At 60.5% G+C, this 16899-nt stretch overlaps 2 protein-coding genes and 2 long non-coding RNA genes across 5 annotated transcripts; 2 read left to right on the top strand and 2 right to left on the bottom strand.

The window, feature by feature from the left end:
* Positions 1-598: 598 nt before the first annotated feature.
* Positions 599-4828, bottom strand: LHFPL5 (LHFPL tetraspan subfamily member 5). The gene is made up of 4 exons (XM_069771062.1): positions 4318-4828; positions 1525-1761; positions 1146-1178; positions 599-893 (listed from the first exon to the last, which is right to left on the bottom strand). Exons 1-3 carry the CDS (start codon positions 4727-4729, stop codon positions 1162-1164), a joined length of 666 nt encoding a protein of 221 aa, XP_069627163.1. The 5' UTR covers positions 4730-4828; the 3' UTR covers positions 599-893; positions 1146-1161.
* Positions 4829-4846: 18 nt separating this feature from the next.
* Positions 4847-8031, top strand: CLPS (colipase). Its single transcript, XM_069771063.1, has 3 exons — positions 4847-6947; positions 7552-7674; positions 7755-8031. Exons 1-3 carry the CDS (start codon positions 6852-6854, stop codon positions 7890-7892), a joined length of 357 nt encoding a protein of 118 aa, XP_069627164.1. The 5' UTR covers positions 4847-6851; the 3' UTR covers positions 7893-8031.
* A 256-nt stretch (positions 8032-8287) lies between these two features.
* Positions 8288-11128, bottom strand: LOC138682052 (uncharacterized). 2 transcript variants are annotated; one of them, XR_011322262.1, is made up of 3 exons: positions 11076-11128; positions 9320-9439; positions 8288-8632 (listed from the first exon to the last, which is right to left on the bottom strand). It is a non-coding gene; the product is annotated as an uncharacterized lncRNA (long non-coding RNA). The 2 variants fall into 2 exon arrangements; XR_011322261.1 differs by having other exon boundaries at positions 8288-9439.
* A 3629-nt stretch (positions 11129-14757) lies between these two features.
* On the top strand, positions 14758-16122 carry LOC138682158 (uncharacterized). The gene is made up of 2 exons (XR_011322337.1): positions 14758-15262; positions 15355-16122. It is a non-coding gene; the product is annotated as an uncharacterized lncRNA (long non-coding RNA).
* Positions 16123-16899: the final 777 nt, after the last annotated feature.

The raw sequence follows: 16899 nt of genomic DNA, 5'->3' as shown, positions 1-16899 counted from the left end.
TGTCATCTCTCTGCTGTCTTCCCTAGAAAAGTGTCTTAATAAAACCTTCCCAAACACTTTTTTTTTTTAAGGGGGAAGTGTAAAACTGGAAGGTGCTTGTTAGAACTGAATTGAATTGACTGCTGCAGGAACCAACCAATTACAGCATGTAGAAATGAAAATCATAATACAGGTTAACTTGGGGTCCTGACCAGGTAAGAGCTGGATGGGAAGATGTGCTGCTTTGTCTTCTGCAGAAATGGACTGTGCCGAAGGCTGCCGCAGGTGGGTGTTGGATGTGATGAGAAATGATGGCTAAATCAGATTAATCAGGTGGTGCAGTGAGTTGATGCTGAGTGGCACCATCTGCTGCAGTTTGCAGGTACTGTTGCAGGCCTGCTGCAGCCTAGCAGATTGGTTTGGGTGGGGGGTTTTTTCCCCCCAGAAAAGTGCCCTTTTTGAAAGGTTGTGGTTGGTAACTGTTGCCCAGAGTGGGGAGCTGATTCATGGCTTTGCTAGGAATTGGCTGTGTCACCGTATTTTTTAAAGTACAAGGGGGCAACCTGGGACACGGCAGAGGATTTCCCCTGCCCTGAGGAGACTAGCACAAAACCCAAAATGCTAATTTTTTTTTTATTCAGAAGTAATTTCCTTGAAAGAAGGTGTACAAACCCCAAGAAGCAGCAAATTGTTGCCCCTCCCCTTTCCCCCAGGTTTTCTGATAGACTTAAAAAAAAAAAAGTGTCCAGTTTGGGCTCTTCCCATCAAATAAACTCCACGAGAGCTGTGAGCAGATAGCGGTCCCTTTGGTGAAAAGAACTGTTGTAGAAAATACACAGAAGTTTGTAAGTTTAAAGCTCTTGGAAGAGTCACTTTAAAGAAAAGGGCTGATGGAAGAAGAGCTCTAGGTGTCCCTGGAAAGAGAAAGAACAGGTCAGCTGTTGCCACATGGAGCATTACTTCAAATTTTAACTTTTTTTTTTTTTTGTCACTTGGCAAGGATTTCTGTTTTCCTGGTTTCAGGAGGCAAAACAAAGACTATTTTCCCTTTAACCACAAATAAAACCAATGTGAGTATAGCACTGAAATCTATACAGGTGTTAGTCCTTCAGCAACATTACATGTGCTGGGAAGAAGTGTTAAAAACCACTATGGGCATCACTTACGTGGTGATCAGCTCTGTCAGTCATTGCCCTCTTCTGTAAAACAAAAAGATAATTACAGTGTTAATGGGGTATGGTATAAAACTGAAGGTGCAGGTGTGGTTTCTAGGTTTGTTTTCCAGTTTAAAACAGCATGGGGAGAAAGCCCCAGGTGGGTGAAATGTAGCCCAGCTCAATTTGGGCTCCTGCCTTGTGCTCCCTTCAATTTTCTGCCTGTTGCTGGCTCTCTTTGTCCTTCTGAATCAGTGTGATGACCATGACAGCAATCCTGCTTCTCCCACTGGAGGAAGCCACCATCCTCCCAAATAACAGCAATCAGCTGCAGGGTGGAAATGCTCTGCAGCAGGACTGGGGCTGGGAGCTCAGCCCCCACTGCTTTTACCTTTATTTTCCACTTTAAAATCGGACGGGAGGAGGTTGTCCTGCCGGTTCCCCAACACAAAGGCCAGGAAGGAGAGTATGAGAGCGTCGAGGATGCCGATGATGCAGAGGATGTATGCCCAGCGCACGGTGCAGGCGCCCAGCGTGTACTTGTCCGTCTTGTCCCCGCACATGCGCTTCACCTCGCTCGAGTCCCAGCCGTCGGGGTAGATCAGGCAGCCGATCATCAGCCCCGTAGCTGCAGGGAGAGGGAGACGTCAGAGTGGCTGTGAGCTATCTCCTGAGCTGATAACTGCACGGGGAGAGGGTAGGTGGAGGAACATGGAACACGATGCTACAAACATAAAATACTATGGACTGGCTAACTGGGGCTTAAAGGTGCCCTGTGCTTGCCCGTCATGCGTGGGCTCTTCTTCGTTCAGGTTGCTGCAGCCAGGGAGGAGCAGGATTCAGCACGCTGCCTTCCCACGCGCCCGGCACGCGGCTCCCCATCAAGGACAGGCTGCAGCAGCATCTCCCATCACCATGTTGCCCAGGCAACATCTCTCCTCTCCTGCCTCCGCACACATCCCTGGCCATGTCACTCCAAAGAAATATTTTCTCCAAACAAAACTGGGATGGATTTAGTCTGTACGAAGGGGAGAACCTTGTTATTGCCCTGTGCAGTAGCTGGATTTCAGCTTACGGTTTGCTAATGTAGAGCTGCCCTTAGCAGCAGCTTTGCAGGCAGATTAATTCTGCTTGTTCAGCTGCAGTGGTTCCAGCCCGGCCATGAGCCACCGGCTCCTCCTGCGGCCGCTCTCATTGCCTGACCCCGGCACACACGCGACCTCGGCGTCCGCTTGGCCCTCGGCACATCCACTTTACAGCTTTGCCATGGGAGTTGCAACAAACCCAGCGCGAGCTGCCGAAGGGCCGTCTTCTGCCAAGCGGCTCATGTCCCAAAATCTCAGAAGTGTTTTTTTTTTCTCCTCACAAGCTCAGAGAAATTGTTGTATTTGCTGGACGAGAACAGTGACCAGGCTCAGGAGGGAGAAGAGCCAAGCTCATCTGCAAGGCTTTGGGACGTGATAACAGACGCTCTTTGCGTCCTCCACTGTTACCTTGGTGCAGAGCATGGAAGTAACTGGTCTTTTACACGTTTTTGTGCAGGTGTGAGGCCTTCCCAGGCTCCTCTCACACCAAGAAATAACCCCGTGGTGGCAGCTCTGGACAAGCAGATGTTTGTCTGTGCCCTTCTCAGACATCTGCAGCCTGCTGCAGCAGCAAGACGCTCCCTGCCCCACACTGGTGCCTTTTCTCTGTTACTGGGTGCTTGGTAAACCAGAAAACACTTTCGGGGCAGTTGCCTCATGCTTTGCCGATGGTTTTTTCCCTTGGCTTGGGGACAGGAGAGCGGCAAGGCCAGTAGGCAGCTTCCTAGGTCTACAGAGAGCATTTCTCTTCATTGAGAAGCAGCTGGTTTCTCCTCTATTTAATTACTTTTCCCTGTAGCTAAGAGAGAGGAGGGGCACAGAGAAATGGGGGAAGCTGGAAAGAAATTGTGAAAATACAGCCTGGGTGCAGAGCAAAGGCCAGAAAATGGATCCACTTGTCACCTGCACCCTTTTTAAAATAACTCCCAGAAATGCAGCAGGACCTGCACCGCCCCATGGTGGCTCAAAAACTCCTGAGAGCCAGTGTGGGGCAGAGAAACTGGGCTGTCAGGGATGATTTGGGCTCGTCTGTGTGGCTGGAGGCACCTGTGCCAGGTTTCTCTCCCCCATCCAGCACAAATATGTACGTAAAAGCCCCAAATACAACAGCAAAGCCTTTCCCGGCTCCCCAGAAGGCTGAGCTGCCTCAAGCCTCTTATCTAAATCTTTGCTTTGAGCTGGCTTTTTTAGCCGGGAACTGGAGCAACCCCGATGCCACGGCTGTCCTCCCGTGGGGTGTCAGCCAGGGTGTCCCTGCCACAGGGGCACCCAGGCATGGCGGGGGCTGCGGCGGGTCCTGGCATAAATGATTCAGGAGCAGTAAAGGGCTGGGTTGGGTTTCAGCTGGGGCTGTGAAGGCAGGAGCTGGGTTACCGGGTGTCTCAGGTGTCTCACTGTGTTGGGGGAGGGATGGGGAAGGTGGAGATCCACAGGGATGAGCAGAGGGATGTGGGGATGAGTGGAAAAGTAAGAGAACATGGGTGATGGATATCAAATCCTATAGTCAGTTCCCTCCTCCTGTTCCATCTTCCCAGAGTGTCATCCCCTGAGCTCAGGGAGTTACCGGTTGCTGCAGGGGGTATTGTAGGTACCAAACAACGCAGCAAAGTTATCACTGTATCCTCATTAATTCCCGCAGGATCCCTAATACAGCAGGGAGCCCCGTGCCCCGGCCCTGCAGTATTCGGTGGTCTTGGATGGATGCTCTGAATCTGCGCTGTGGGGCAGAGCAGGAGCGGCAGCATTGGGCGATGGCTGGAGGAAAGCCACCCCCTCCAAGGTAAGCAGGGCCGGGCTGTGGCTGGGCCATTGGTGTTGCACGATTTTGCAGCAGCAGCACATGGGCGGGGGGGGAGCATCGCCCACGCGCAGCGAGTCTGCTGGGTCTCAGCTGCTCTGACAGGCTTTACTTACCGCAAATTCCCTACTGGTAACCAGTAAGGGAGAGCAAATGGGGTACAGAGGTTACGCTGGTGTCCCTTTCACGGCCAGCCCCCCCCCCCGGTAGAGTTGAGGTGGGGGCAGAGAGGGGAAAGCAGCTCTGGCCCGACCATCGGCAGCCCCCGGCCCCCCCATGCATCGCCCCCGGCCCCGCTCACCTGCCGCCAGCTGCATCCAGGCGCAGACTTTATAGACGGTGGCTGCGTTGCAGAAGAAGAAGAGGCTGAAGCAGAGGATGGAGCCGATGATGAGGAAGGTGGAGATGCCTACGAAGAACATGGCGGTTTTGAAGGCGCTGGAGGGGATGGTGCCGAAATCGAGGGGGCTGCCTTTGCAGATGAGCTCGCCGGTGAGCGCGTTGCCGATGCAGTAGGAGAAGAGGCCGAAGTAGCCGGCCTGCGGCGTGTCGATGCTGTCGCCGATCCAGTACGGTTGGATGAAGGTCACCACCATCAAGATGGAGAAGCAGAGGGTGAAGAGGGCCCAGAGCACCCCCATGGCCCGCGCGTTCCTCACGTAGTTCGTGTGGTAGATCCGAGCCGCCTCCTGCGCCGGCAGCAGCTTGGGCATGGCGGGGGCACCGGTACCGGTACCGGCACCGCTCCCCGGGCACCGGCACCGCTCCCCGGGGCGCCCGGCGCTGCCCCGCCCCGCCCCGGCGGAACGCGGCGAGCGGCAGCGGCAGCGGCGGCGGCGGCGGCGGCGGGACCGCCCCGGGGGGCGGCGGCGCGACCCCCCCTCCCGCCTCCGACGAGCCCGGGGGGGGACCCGGGAGGAGCCGGCGCGACCCCCAACCCTCCCACCACCCCCCACCCCCCGCTCCGCCCCGAGCCGGGATGGGCTCGGGATGCGCCCCGGGAGCCCGGGATGAGCCCCGTACCGCCGGGAATATGCCTCCGGGATGGGCTCTGCGTGGCCGGGATGTGCCCTGCACCCCCGGGATGCGCCCCTAGGGTGTGCCCTGCACCCCCGGGATGGGACCCCGGGACGAGCCCCGTTGCCCCAAGGATGCAGCCCCGGGATGTGCCCCGTATCCCTGGGATGTTCCCTCGGGATGCGCCCTGCGCCTCCGGCATGTGCCTTGGGATGCACCCTGGGACGTGCCCCGGTGCCTGTGGGATGAGCCCTGTGTCCCCACGGATCTGCCCTGGGATGCGCCCTGTGCTCTAGGATGCGCCCCATGCCCTGCTGTGCACTCTGGGGTCACTCTGTCCCCCCCTCAATGCGCTTTGTGCCCCGGGATGTGCCGTGCACCCCCAGATGTGTGTCAGGACGTGCCTGGGCTGCACCATGCACCCCTGGATGCATCCCAGGACGTGCCGCATGCCCCAGCATGCGCGTTGGGATGCTCCCCGGGGTGAGTCTTGGCCCCCCAGGATGTGCCAGGGGCTGTGCCGTGACCTCCAGGATGTCCCCCAAATGCTGTGCCCCCTTGACTGCTCCCCTCTGCCCTCCCAGCTGCCGTCACCAGAGTCTTCCCCCACTGGACGGGGGGTGCATGGGGTGCTGCATCATTGGGATGGGGGCCTGCAGACCCCTGCACCCCCCCTGTCAACTCCAGGGCTGGCTGGGGCTGCAGGCAGGGAGGGGACAGTCCCCACAGCTCCGCTGCAGAAAGGGAAATGGCTCATCCTGCTGCCGGGACGCTCTGGGGCATCAGCCAGCACCTGGGGCAGGGCCAGCTCACTGCCAGGCTCCAGTGTCCTGCTGCCAGAGGAACGTGGGCAGCCCCAGGAGCCTGCCCAGACGGGCTGCGGGCATTTGCAGCCACCTTGGGACCTTTCCTCAGGAGTCACATCTGCTCTGCATCCCAAGGGACCGCAGAGGCTCAGCTCCCACCGTGGGACCCGGATGACACATGCCAGCGTGACGGTCACCCTGCAGCCAGCGCCAGCCTCAGCGTCACCCCCCTGGTCGGCGAAGGCCAGGGCTGCCCCGGTGTTAATCATTGCCGAGAGCAGCCAGGCCAAGGCGGGCGCGAAAAGCTGTGCCGTTCCCAGGGCTGTTTTCCTTTCATCAGCCGTGTCCCCCAAGCACTGAAACACTGAGAGCAAATATCAGGCAGGGCAAGGTGAGATGGCAGCCCACAGGCTGGGGACCTCGGTGGGCTCCGGAGCACTGAGCGAGGCCGGCAGGATGCTAGCAGGGGGGTGGGCTTGCTCCTGCCACACTTTGGGCTTTCTTGAGTGGGTTTCTTGGCGTCTGTGATCATAACGTTTGAGGGATGGAGGATCTGGGGATTGGTGCTCTCCCATGGAGCAGAGCTCCTGCCATGGCACCGGCTCTCGCTTTGCCCATGAACCCATCAGCAGCACCCAGCAAGGAGGGTGTCCTGGAGAACCCCAGCTCCACAGCTCCCTGCAGGCAGAGCGGAGAGGAGGGAAGACTGGAAATCTCCCCCGGGGGAAGCGCAGGAGTGCCATTACTTTGCATTGACTTTGGCCAAAGGAGCTGCCAAAGGGCAGGCTGGCATCGCTGGTGTGGGATAGCCACCTGGAGACAGGGTGAGTTGTCCCCATCGTGGCACCGCCTGGCAGCACGGCCATCGCTGTTTTCCTGCCCTGGGCAGGGCGTCGCAGCACAGCCCCAATGCCACGAGTTGGGGTGTGATAGGAGCAGCCACATCAGCTGATAGAGACGCCCGCTATAAAGCGCCCGCCGGCCCCGTGGCGGAGACACAAGCAAGCCCACCATGGCCAACATGCTGTCCCCCTGCCTGCTCCTGGTCCTGCTGCTCCTGACCCCAGCCCTGTCCGCCCCACACGAGCGAGGGCTCATCTTCAACTTGGTAAGAGGGATGCTAACCCGGTCCTTGCCACAGCCTGGGGGATGCCCCAAATGCTGCAATGGGGGGGGTCAGAGGGGTCCGCAGTGCTTTGGTCTCTGGCAGCAGCTACGTGGGGGAGTCCCGGGGTGATGGCTGCAGCTGCTGAGGCAAGACTTACTGTGGCTGGGGAAACTGAGGCAGGTGGGGATGGCATGCTGTGTTTTCGGGGGTTGGAGGGATCTCAGAGCCTGGGAAAGCAGCTGTGCAAAGGGACAGGGAAGCCTGAACGTGGATAGGATTGAAGCTCTCAGCTGCCTGTGCCAGTGAGGACCCCCTCCCTGGGGGGCTCGCAGGCAATGGGCAGGGGGGACGCTTTCCCAGCGGTGTCTCAGCCCTATTCCCGTGAGCCCAGCAGAAACCAGCACTTCAGCGGGTGGCATTTTGGGCCAGACCGAGGAAATGCTGCAGAGTGGGAGGCTTGGGGGTGCTGGCAGCAGTGCTGAGCCCCAGCCAAAAGGCAGAGCTGGTGTCTGACACCCACCCAAACCCCCCGGACCCATGCCTGGGGGGGATTAAGGGGGCGACAGAGAAGGACCTGGTGCTCACGCCCTGCCTCATGGTGCAGGACACGGGGGAGCTGTGCCTGCAGAGCGCCCAGTGCAAGAGCGGCTGCTGCCATCGGCACAGCGGCCTGAGCCTGGCCCGATGTGCACCGAAGGCGGCCGAGTTCCAGAAGTGCTCTCCGAAGGTACGTCCTCCCCTTCTCCCGGGGGTGGCCAGGGACAGGGGCATGTCCCCCGCACTGCACCATGCCTTGGTTCCCCACAGAGCCTCTATGGGGTCTACTACGAATGTCCCTGCGAGAGCGGCTTGAACTGCGACGTTGATAAGACCATCGTGGGCTCCATCACCAACAGCGACTTCGGTATCTGCAAGGATCCCCAGAGCTCCAACGGGTTGCAGTGAAGGAAAAGAGACCCTCCCCGGTGTCCCCCCCCCATGCTGCCCCTGCCACCCTGCTTTTATCCCCCCCCAGGGATGCCCAGACCTGCCCGCGCTGCCCCGGCTGCGGGGGGAGGTTCGAGTAAACAGCATCTTCTGCTGAGCTGCAAGCCAGCGTTTTCACTCGACGTGTCCCTCTGGCCTGGGACAGGAGCAGCAGGGCCAGAAGGTGCCGGAAAAAGCCAGAGGGACATGACGGCTTTACCTATATGCGCGTGCACATCGTACGCAATTGTATAATAATCTGGGCTGGGCCAGCAGCGACCCATGGGGTGAGCTCTGCTCGGGGGGAGCGTTAGCAAAGGGGGTGCAGGGAAGGGGAAGATGCAGCAGCCCCAGGATCCGAGGGAGCTGTCGGGTTGTGCTCGACTCATTTTATTTGCCACTGCCACTGCTTTGGCTGGAAACGTCCCCTAGAAAAGGTTTGTCACCGAAAAAGAGGGACTTGAAGGTGGTGTCGAAGCTGTGGGTGCTTGGGGTGCTCGGTGGTTGTGTCTGCCTCTGCCATGTCGCACTGCGGGCGCTGGATGACCCTGCACGCCGGGAGCTGCTCCACCTCCTTGGAGCAGGCAGACGTGGCCAGGAGGTGGTCAGCTGGGTGGGCGTCCTCCCCGAAAAGGACCTTGTACAGGCAGCGGTTGTACGCGCCATGGGGGCCATTCGTGCAGCACCTCCACCAGCATCTTTTACAGCAGCTTGTCTGGCTGCGAGATGTGCAGCCAGTTTTGGGAATTCGGGATGGACCTGGGGCAAGGCGATGCTGGGAGCAGCCCCAGCTGGCAGCAAGGCGGCAAATCCCCTTAACTCTGCCCCTGGCAGAGCGGTGCCCTGGGCAGGGTGGGCTGCGGGGGGGTGATGCCCAGCTCAGAGCCAGTGGTTTGGGCATGGGGAGGGGGCACAGATGTGCTGCGGAGGAGTGAGGAAGAGGAAACACCTGCCTGGCAGAGCTGGGGGGGCAGCAGGAGGTGAGGGGGTCACCGGAGGGGGGGTTCTTGACTTCTCCGGTGCCATCTTCACCCCACGTGTTTCTATCCCTGGGGGCAGAAGGAGCACCAGCACCCACAGCGTCGCTCCCCATCGCCCCGAGGCGCCGGGCACCCCATGGCGGCTCTGCACTGGGGGGGACGGGATGGGGGGACGGGGGCTGTACAGGGCAGCTGAGGGTGTCCTGCAGGAAACTTTCTTTCCAGGACAAGGGTGACCAGCAGCTTGAGGATGTGCACCTGCAGGAACACTGGGGACACGGCTGGGAGGGTGGCACGGCCAGGGGAGTCCCCACCGTGGTGGGGGGATACGGGGGACAGCGTGGGGACAGGGCAGGGGATGCTTCAGGGACCTGCTGGCCCCTGCAAGCCTGGCTCAGTGGAGCTGCAAGAGGGGAAAATGCTGACCTGGATTTTAGTTTGAAACTTGTGGTGGGTGATGAAAGCGTTGAGGGTCTTGGTCTTGTTGTCGTGGTGGTCCCGGCAGGAGGCCACCAGGTCCAGGTCCTCGTGGGTATGGGATGAGGCCTGGAGGAAGGGGGAGATGGGAATGGGGACAGGGACGGGGACAGCAGCCCCTCTCCTGCGGCAGACAGGCACCCCCGGGCAGAGCGAGGGGGGACGTGGGGCAGGTGACATGGGACACGGGGTCTCTCCCTGGCTTTGCCATCTACATGGGGTCCCCAGCCCCACACACCATTCCACACCAGTGGGGAGCACCCTGGAGAGGCTGGCATCACCCAGGACACGTACTGGGGATACTGGGAGCCCTGCCTCTGCCCAGGGCCAGCCTCGTCTGGGGCTTTGCATCCTTGGCATGGGCAGGATGCGGCCAACGTCCAGACTCCGGCAGTGCCAGGACCAGCAGAGGGCAGCCGCAGCGTGCCCGCAGCCTGGGCCGCCCCCAGCCCTGGGGACCCCCCCCCCAGCCTAGCAGGGACCCCCCAACCCCAGGGGCAGCTCAGCGTCGGGGGGGGGGCCCTGAAATGCACCCAGCCCCATAGACCTGACACCCCCTGAGCCCTGCTTTGGGGTTCACCCCCCTCCCTGGAGGGAGAAGATATTGGGGGGGTGGCCAGCCTGGGCCAATTCCTGGTGTATATGATGGGGATTTTGGGGTGTCCCCATTTTTGGGGTGTCCCTATGTTGGCAGGAGGAGGATGGGGGCACTGGAGAGGTGGGAAGGAGGTGTCTGGGTTGGGGGGGGACACACACCACATGAACAGGCTCCCGCCCCATGTCGGCCCTATATTTACTGGTGAAGCGGCAGCTTTATTTTGGCAGCTCTGGGCTGGTAAATATTGGCTTAAACCGAAAACCAGACGCCTGACTCACGGAGTCTTAACAAACACAGGAAGGGGCCCCCGGCGCGTGTGGGGTGCTGCCAGCCCTGGGGACTGGGGGGGGGGCCCTACGCCAGGGTGGGGGCACCCTGAGCTGGGGGGGGCTGTGAACAGGGCATCCTTGGGCAGGTGGATTTTGTTGTAGTGAGGTCCTTGGCTGGGCTGTGGGGGGGACTTAGGGGGATGCCCCCCTCCTGCCGGGGACCCTGGGCGATGGAGGGTGTGCAAGCATTGGGGGTGCCCCTTCCTTCCACCTTGCTTTGCCCAGTGTGTCCCCCCCCTGGCTAAAAAGCAAGGAGAAGTACGAGGCCGAAAGAGCATCGCAGGGGGGGCAACCCAAGCCCCCCCCCCTCAGTCTCACCCCATCACCAGGGTTACACCCCACTTTGCATGGCAGCAGTGCAACCCCATCCCCAGCTGCTGGCGTGACCCTGGTGCCCCCCCCCGCACCCTATTTGGAGCTTGGGGGGGGGGGCATGGGGACATGCACCCCCCCCAGGATTTCACTTCACCCTGGGCAGTGAAGAGGTGCAAGCATTGGGGTGCCCCTTCCCCCCACCCTGCTTTGCAGAGGCCCCCCCCCTTGGTTAAAAAGCAATAAGGAGAAGTATGAAGCTGAAGGGGTGTTACGGGGGGGGTACCCCACGCCCTCCCCCCCCCGGTGTCACCCCATCACCAGGCTTGCACCCCACTTTGCACCCCCATCCCCTCCTGCTCACCCCTGGGGTGCCCCCAGTGTCCCCCAATACACCGGGGGGGGTGGCCTGGAAGGTTTTCCCGCCCCCCCCCGCTGTCCCCCCCCCGGCCTGGGCTGTTTTTACCAGGAGGGTACAGGATGTTCTCGCAGAGCCGCGCTCCCTCTCCCCAACCTCCCTCCTCCCTCTCTCCCCCCCCCTTTCCGCCAGCCCTCGGCCTTCACCTCTTCTCCGCGCTGCTTTAACCCTTTTTTTCGCAAAACGCTGCCTTTTCCTCTCCTCAATAGTAATTTCTTTTTGCGTTTCTGCAAAGATGCGGTTGAAGCTCCTTTTCTCTGCCCAGCCCGGGGTGTCCTTGCACCCCCAATTCACTGCACTCTTCCCCCCCCATGTACCATCACGAGTTGGGGCTGCAGGGGGGGTCTCCAGTGGGGTGCCCACCCGATGCCCATCCTCACAGACACCCCAGCAAAGACCCCCCCCCTCAAATGGGGAGCACCCTCCTAGCTCTACCAACTCCCCCCAAAAAAGGGGGCTGGGGAGGGGGGTGTTTGCTCTTGCAGCCTTCACCCTGTGGGGTAAATGCTTTGGGGGGGGGCTGAGCTGCCCCCCACCCTCACAGAGGACCCTGGGCAGGCAGCAGCCCCATAGCACCTAGCTTAGGGCAGTGATTTTGGGGAGGGAGCAGACCCCAGCCACAGCCTGATCCCCCCCCCCAGTTTGCTGCAGACTGGTGTCATGCAGGGGCCTGATCCTGCGGCGGGGTCAGGGGGTCTCATGGGGTTTGGGTGGGTGGGTGCTGGGGGTGCCTGTGCTTTGTGGGAGGCTCGTGCTGTGGGAGCGCACCCGAGGGGCTGCCTGGAGGCGTCTGGGGGTACACGGAGGTATTTGGGGGTGCCCCAGAGGTGTTTAGGGGTGCTCAGAGGCATCTGGGGCTGCCTGCTTGCTTTTGCTGCTGGGTTTTATTCCCCCCCCCCGGATGACTTTTCCTCCCCCTGGTTTCGGTTGGGGCATGGCAGGGCGGTGGCTGGTGCAGCCGGGGGGGACAGTGGCCCCCCTCGGGGTATCCCTCGGCAGGGTGGCTTTCAGCTGGAGGTGGCCACTGCATTTACAAAGCAGGAGCCGCAGGGATGAAGCACGTCCCTGCGGGGTGTGGGACACCCCAACCAGCCCTGGGGGGTCGGGGAACCCCAAATCCCTGGGGACATGGCCCAGTTTGCCCGCACCACCCCATGCTGACATGGGACACCTCAAGCTGGACCTGCAGCAGCAAAGCCCCCACATCAGGTCCAAGCCATGGGGTACAACAGGGGGCAGACGCCCCGCACACCCAACTGCAGCCCCCAGGGATGTGGGGGCCTGATCCTGCGACTTCCAATTGTGTTTTCCTAAATCTGGGCCAGGTTTGCACCATCCTGGGGAGATGGTTTAGGGATGGAGCTGGCAAGAAGCCGTGCTTCAAGCTCCCGCTGGAGGGAAAGCAACCTTTCTAGCAACAACAACAACAAAAAAAAAAAAAAAAAAAAAAAATTCATGAAAAGCTCTGGTTTGCCTCTTCTTGCCAAAACCAATTGTTGAAGATTTTTCCCGGCCTCTCCGGCTTTGCCTTCACATGTGACGGAGGGAACAATGTCAGACACTCTCCTGTTTTTCCGCTCCGATATTTTTCCCTGGGGTTGGAAGAGGGGAAGGACCCGGCGGGTGGGCAGGGACTGGTTCCAGGCAAACCGCAGCCCTGGGGGCCCCAAAACCTGGTGTGGGGGTCCCCGTCCCTCCTCCATCCTTTGGGGTTGGCTTTGGGGCTGGGAGCATGGCCAGGGGTGGGGGCCCTTGAGGATGCTCCCCCAGCCCGGAGCAGCCCAGGGCTGAGGACTGCCCAGCTCGGGGCAGTAGTGGAGGTTGCAAGTGGGACATGGGGACACAGAGGTGGCCCCAGGGGACATCCAGGCACCCCACGCACCTCCATGAACCCCTCCTGGTGCTTCCCAGCGAGGCACAAGTGGAAAAATCCTCAGGCTGAATTATTTGTGCTGCTGGAGGAATTAATTAGCGCAATATGGGGAGGTGGGGAGGGCGAGGGGGGGCTGGGGGGAGAGCTCAAGGCTGGGTGCTTTGTGACGGCCAGGTTTGGGGGGGGGCTCCCCCCGGCTGGGATCCCCCTCGCTGGGTATTTTTAGCATTAAATCCCCCAAAATGCTGGGGAGCTGGGGAGGGGGGGAGCGGGCCAGCACCGGGGGTGGGAGGGAAATGCAGGGGAGATATTGGGGTGGGGGTACTGGGGTGGTGCTGGGGATACGCTACGGGGGATGCTGAAAGGGGGGGGGTGATGCCCCCTTGCAGGCACCCCTCCCCTGCAGTCAGCCCCCCCCCCCCGGCAGGGTCTCCCCCCACCTCCCCGGTCTCCCCCCGCCCCGGCTGCCGAGGCAGGCTGTCCCTGCGCTCCGGTACATCGTGTCCCCAGGGCGGGCTCCTGGCACCCGGCCCGGCCGGGGCTGCTCCGAGCAGGGACAGGGCCCCCCCCCCTCCCCACCCCGGGCTCCCCCCATTGCGGCTTATGGGGTTTGGGATGCTGCGGCGGGGAGCGAAGCCCTGGGAGCTGGAGGGGGGGGGGAGTTTGGGGGGGGGGTTGCAACCGCAGCACTGGCCTGAGTCACGCTTGTGCATGTCCCTGCTGGGTGCGATGTCCCCCCCACCCCACGGCGGGGTGGGGGGGATCCCTCCTGGGTGTTTTTTGGGGTGCACATCCCTCCGGTGGGAGCATCCCCACAGCACGGTACAGCCTCGCTGCTTGAGCATCCCCAGGGGTGCTGCACCCTCCGCCGACCCCTGCACCTAAGGCAGGAGAGGGGTGTCACCTTGCACCCCGACACCCCGATCGCGGCGGGGCAGGCCGGGAGCCCCAGCCACCCCCAGTCACTCGCCCGCCCCGGCAGAGGCTGGTACAGTTCGTTACGTCCAGACCGGAATGTACTTTGTGTTCGAAGTGGCCCCAGGCCAGGACGGCAAAGCCGGACTTTATTTATCCTCCCCGCTCCGGCCCCGCTGCATCCTGCCCTCGCTTCTGCGGGGTTGGATCTCCGGTGGGGCTGGGGGACCTCTGGACCCTGCCCCCCCCCCGTCCCCCAACTCATCTCCAGTCAGGGGGTGCAGGGATTTTCCCTCTTTTCCCCAGGGTGGAAATAATCTGGGAAAATATTTGTGTCCTTTCGAGCGGTAAAAGACATCCCCGGTGTCTGGAGGGAGACGGGGACTTGGGGACCGATCCAGCCCCGGCAAAGCCTCTGGCTGGACGTACCCCCGCCTGCTCGCATGAGGTTTTTTTGCAACGAGGGCCGGCGTTCGGATCGCAACCCGGAAATTTATGGATTGGAAATGCGTGGGGAAAGGGTCAGCCCTGGCCACGCTGGGGGACGGGACAGGATCAGGCCTGCGATGGAGCAGGGGCTGCACCGGGGGTCCCCCCCGCGTCCCGGGGATGCCTTGGCCCCTCTGCCGGTAAAAATTTATGGCAGGAGCCGTGAGTCCGAGCAAAGAGAGGGGGGTCGCAGCCGGAGGAGGGATCACCCAGGGCTGGGTCCGGCCGCTTGCCACCGGCCAGGCTCCACGATGACACCCAGTATCCCACCCATGGCCTCTCCGGGAGGAACATTTGGAGGGGGATTTCATGCAGAAAGCAGCTTGCTGGCTGCTTTGCACCCCCTGGCTCAAGCATCCCCATGCCAAGCGGGTGGTCTTGCCCTCCTGTCCCCCCCCAAGTCCCCCCAGTGTCCCCCCATGTCCCCTTGGCCCCACTGTCCGTCCCTGCCGCCGGCGCAGCTGCACCCACGGCCGGTGACGAGGACAGCGTGTCCTCCCGTACTCCGCTGCCTGTTGTGCAACACCCGGCTGCACCTCCTGTAAACACCCGGCTCCCCGCGACCGCGCCACCGGGCTCCTGCCACGCTGCACCCCGTGCCGCGGGTGACAAATCGGGCCCTCGGAGGGGTGCACGTGGCGGGGGGAGGGGGTGCCACGGCACCACCAGCCTGCAAAAAGCGGCTTTGCTCCCCAAAATGGGCAGCGGGCAGGGATCTGGGTACCGGGGGCGAAGGGATGGATTTGGTCCCCCTGGGAGGGGGAGCATCTCGCATGGGTCATCTGCCCCGGGGCCATCGATTTAAACCCGGGGCCATCGATTTGTGCTGTCACGTGTGGAAGGAAACCAGGAGAAAACCCATTTCCTCTGCTCTCCAACACGCTTGAGAGATTCACCGATGCAGCTTTTAGCTGTGAAGCTGAGGCAGAGGGACGCCTCTCCTCCCCGCGCTCTCAAGGCAGATTAACGCTGGTTATTTTTAGCAGAAGACAAGCATGAATAAAAATATCCCCTATTTTATTTTAAATTTTTTTTTTTCTTTTTTTCCAGAACTGCCATTCTCACATCACGCAAGGTGCTCGAGAGCTGGCACAAGGAAGGACATCACCGGCAAATGGAGGTCTCCGGGCTTTGCTCCCCGGTTCCGGTGGGGGGCAAGGGTTTCCCCCAGACCCCTCGTCCTTTTGGGGCCGGGTGACGGTCGCGTGGCGGGCAGAGGGCTGGGGCAGGACATGTGCGGCCAGCTGGATGGCGAGGGGGAACAAGCAGTGCCCCTGGCAGCCACCCCGAAGCCGGCTGGGATTATTTATGGAGCAGATTTCCTCCAGGTTGTGTTACAGGGATAGGGGGGACGGGGCAGACCCCGGCACTGGGGAAAGGGGGTGCGTTTTGGGCATCCCACCACCCAAGGAAGCAGAGCGAGCCAGGGGGTCCGGCGCTGGTATTGCAGTGATTTGAAGATGTCTTTTAAAAAAAACACTCTGGTGTTTTCTTCCCATGTATTTTGCTTTTTTTTTTTCTCTATGCAAACAAATTTACCTTTTTTGTGGTGCAAGGACAAAGCAGGCTGGACCCTCCCTGCCGCCGCTGCCATCAGTCCCATGCTATTTTTCAGGGCTTAGGTGTTATCTAAGGGGCCTGCATAAAATTAAGCTGCAGGGTTGCCTGATACTGGAAACCCACAATACTTCTTTGTTAAATGGAAATTTAAAGCTCTCGGAGGCTGGGCGGGAAATGTTTAAAACCAAAATGCAAGATTCACCTGGGTTATTTTAGAGAGGGAAAAGTGAAACGTCATGAAAATAAATCTTTTTTTTTTTTTTCTGAAGTGGGCTTTAATTTTTAACTCCCTGTTTCCAATGAGTGCCATCGGTGTATAAATTACAGCTGGGAAAATCGAACTCAGTATCAAAGAGCAGACCTGCGAGCAAGCATCCGTCAAAGCAGCGCTGCTGTAAGCCTGGCCCTGGGGGGGTTATTGGAACAACACGCAGGAATCAGGGTGCAGGTCGGGAGCTGAGAGTACCAGCTGCACCACAAATCTGGTAAAAACACACTTGAGAAAAAGACTTAGAGATGCTGAATTTTAAATCGGCCCAGTGATCTACACCCCCCCCCAGCTTTTTTTTGCCCCTCTGGTCTCAGGCACTGCAATTAGCTGAACGGTGCATGAGCAGCGATCGGATGCTTAATTGCAAATGCACATTATTTCCGATCTCGGGGGTATTTTGAGGCAGCTCTTAACAAAAATCTTCGCTCCTTCATACCGAACGGGAACGTTTCTGCCTGCCCCAGCAGCCGCTGTGTCCTCCAAACCCGCGCCTCTGTCCCCAGCTGTGGGAGACGGTTATTTGGTTGGTCCTGGGGGGCTGGGGTGCCCTTGGAGGGCGGGGGGGGGGGGGGGGGAAGAGTGTTGCACGAAGGTGTCGTGTGTCCCCCCCCCCAGGGGCACTGCTCAGGGCTGGGGAAACCTCGAAGCACTGCGTGGGGCCGAGGTGTCCTTGCAACACTGCATGGGGCCGACACCCCCCCGGGGGCATTGTATTGGGCCAAGCACCCCCCCCCCGGGGGGCATTGCACGGGGCCAGGCCCCCC

Source organism: Haliaeetus albicilla, chromosome 26 (genome assembly GCF_947461875.1).
Source record: "Haliaeetus albicilla chromosome 26, bHalAlb1.1, whole genome shotgun sequence".
In the NCBI taxonomy this organism is placed as follows: Eukaryota; Metazoa; Chordata; class Aves; order Accipitriformes; family Accipitridae; genus Haliaeetus; species Haliaeetus albicilla.
This window is presented reverse-complemented; position numbering and strand designations above follow the sequence as displayed.

Bases quoted from the DNA above. Each gene is read 5' to 3' on its own strand.
- LHFPL5 (XM_069771062.1), bottom strand. From the start codon at position 4,729: ATGCCCAAGCTGCTGCCGGCGCAGGAGGCGGCTCGGATCTACCACACG. The intron at 1,762-4,317 runs GTGAGCGGGGCC...CTCTCCCTGCAG, and splicing joins CTGGATGCAGCTGGCGGCAG to CTACGGGGCTGATGATCGGC.
- CLPS (XM_069771063.1), top strand. From the start codon at position 6,852: ATGGCCAACATGCTGTCCCCCTGCCTGCTCCTGGTCCTGCTGCTCCTG. The intron at 6,948-7,551 runs GTAAGAGGGATG...CTCATGGTGCAG, and splicing joins GAGGGCTCATCTTCAACTTG to GACACGGGGGAGCTGTGCCT. The intron at 7,675-7,754 runs GTACGTCCTCCC...GGTTCCCCACAG, and splicing joins TCCAGAAGTGCTCTCCGAAG to AGCCTCTATGGGGTCTACTA.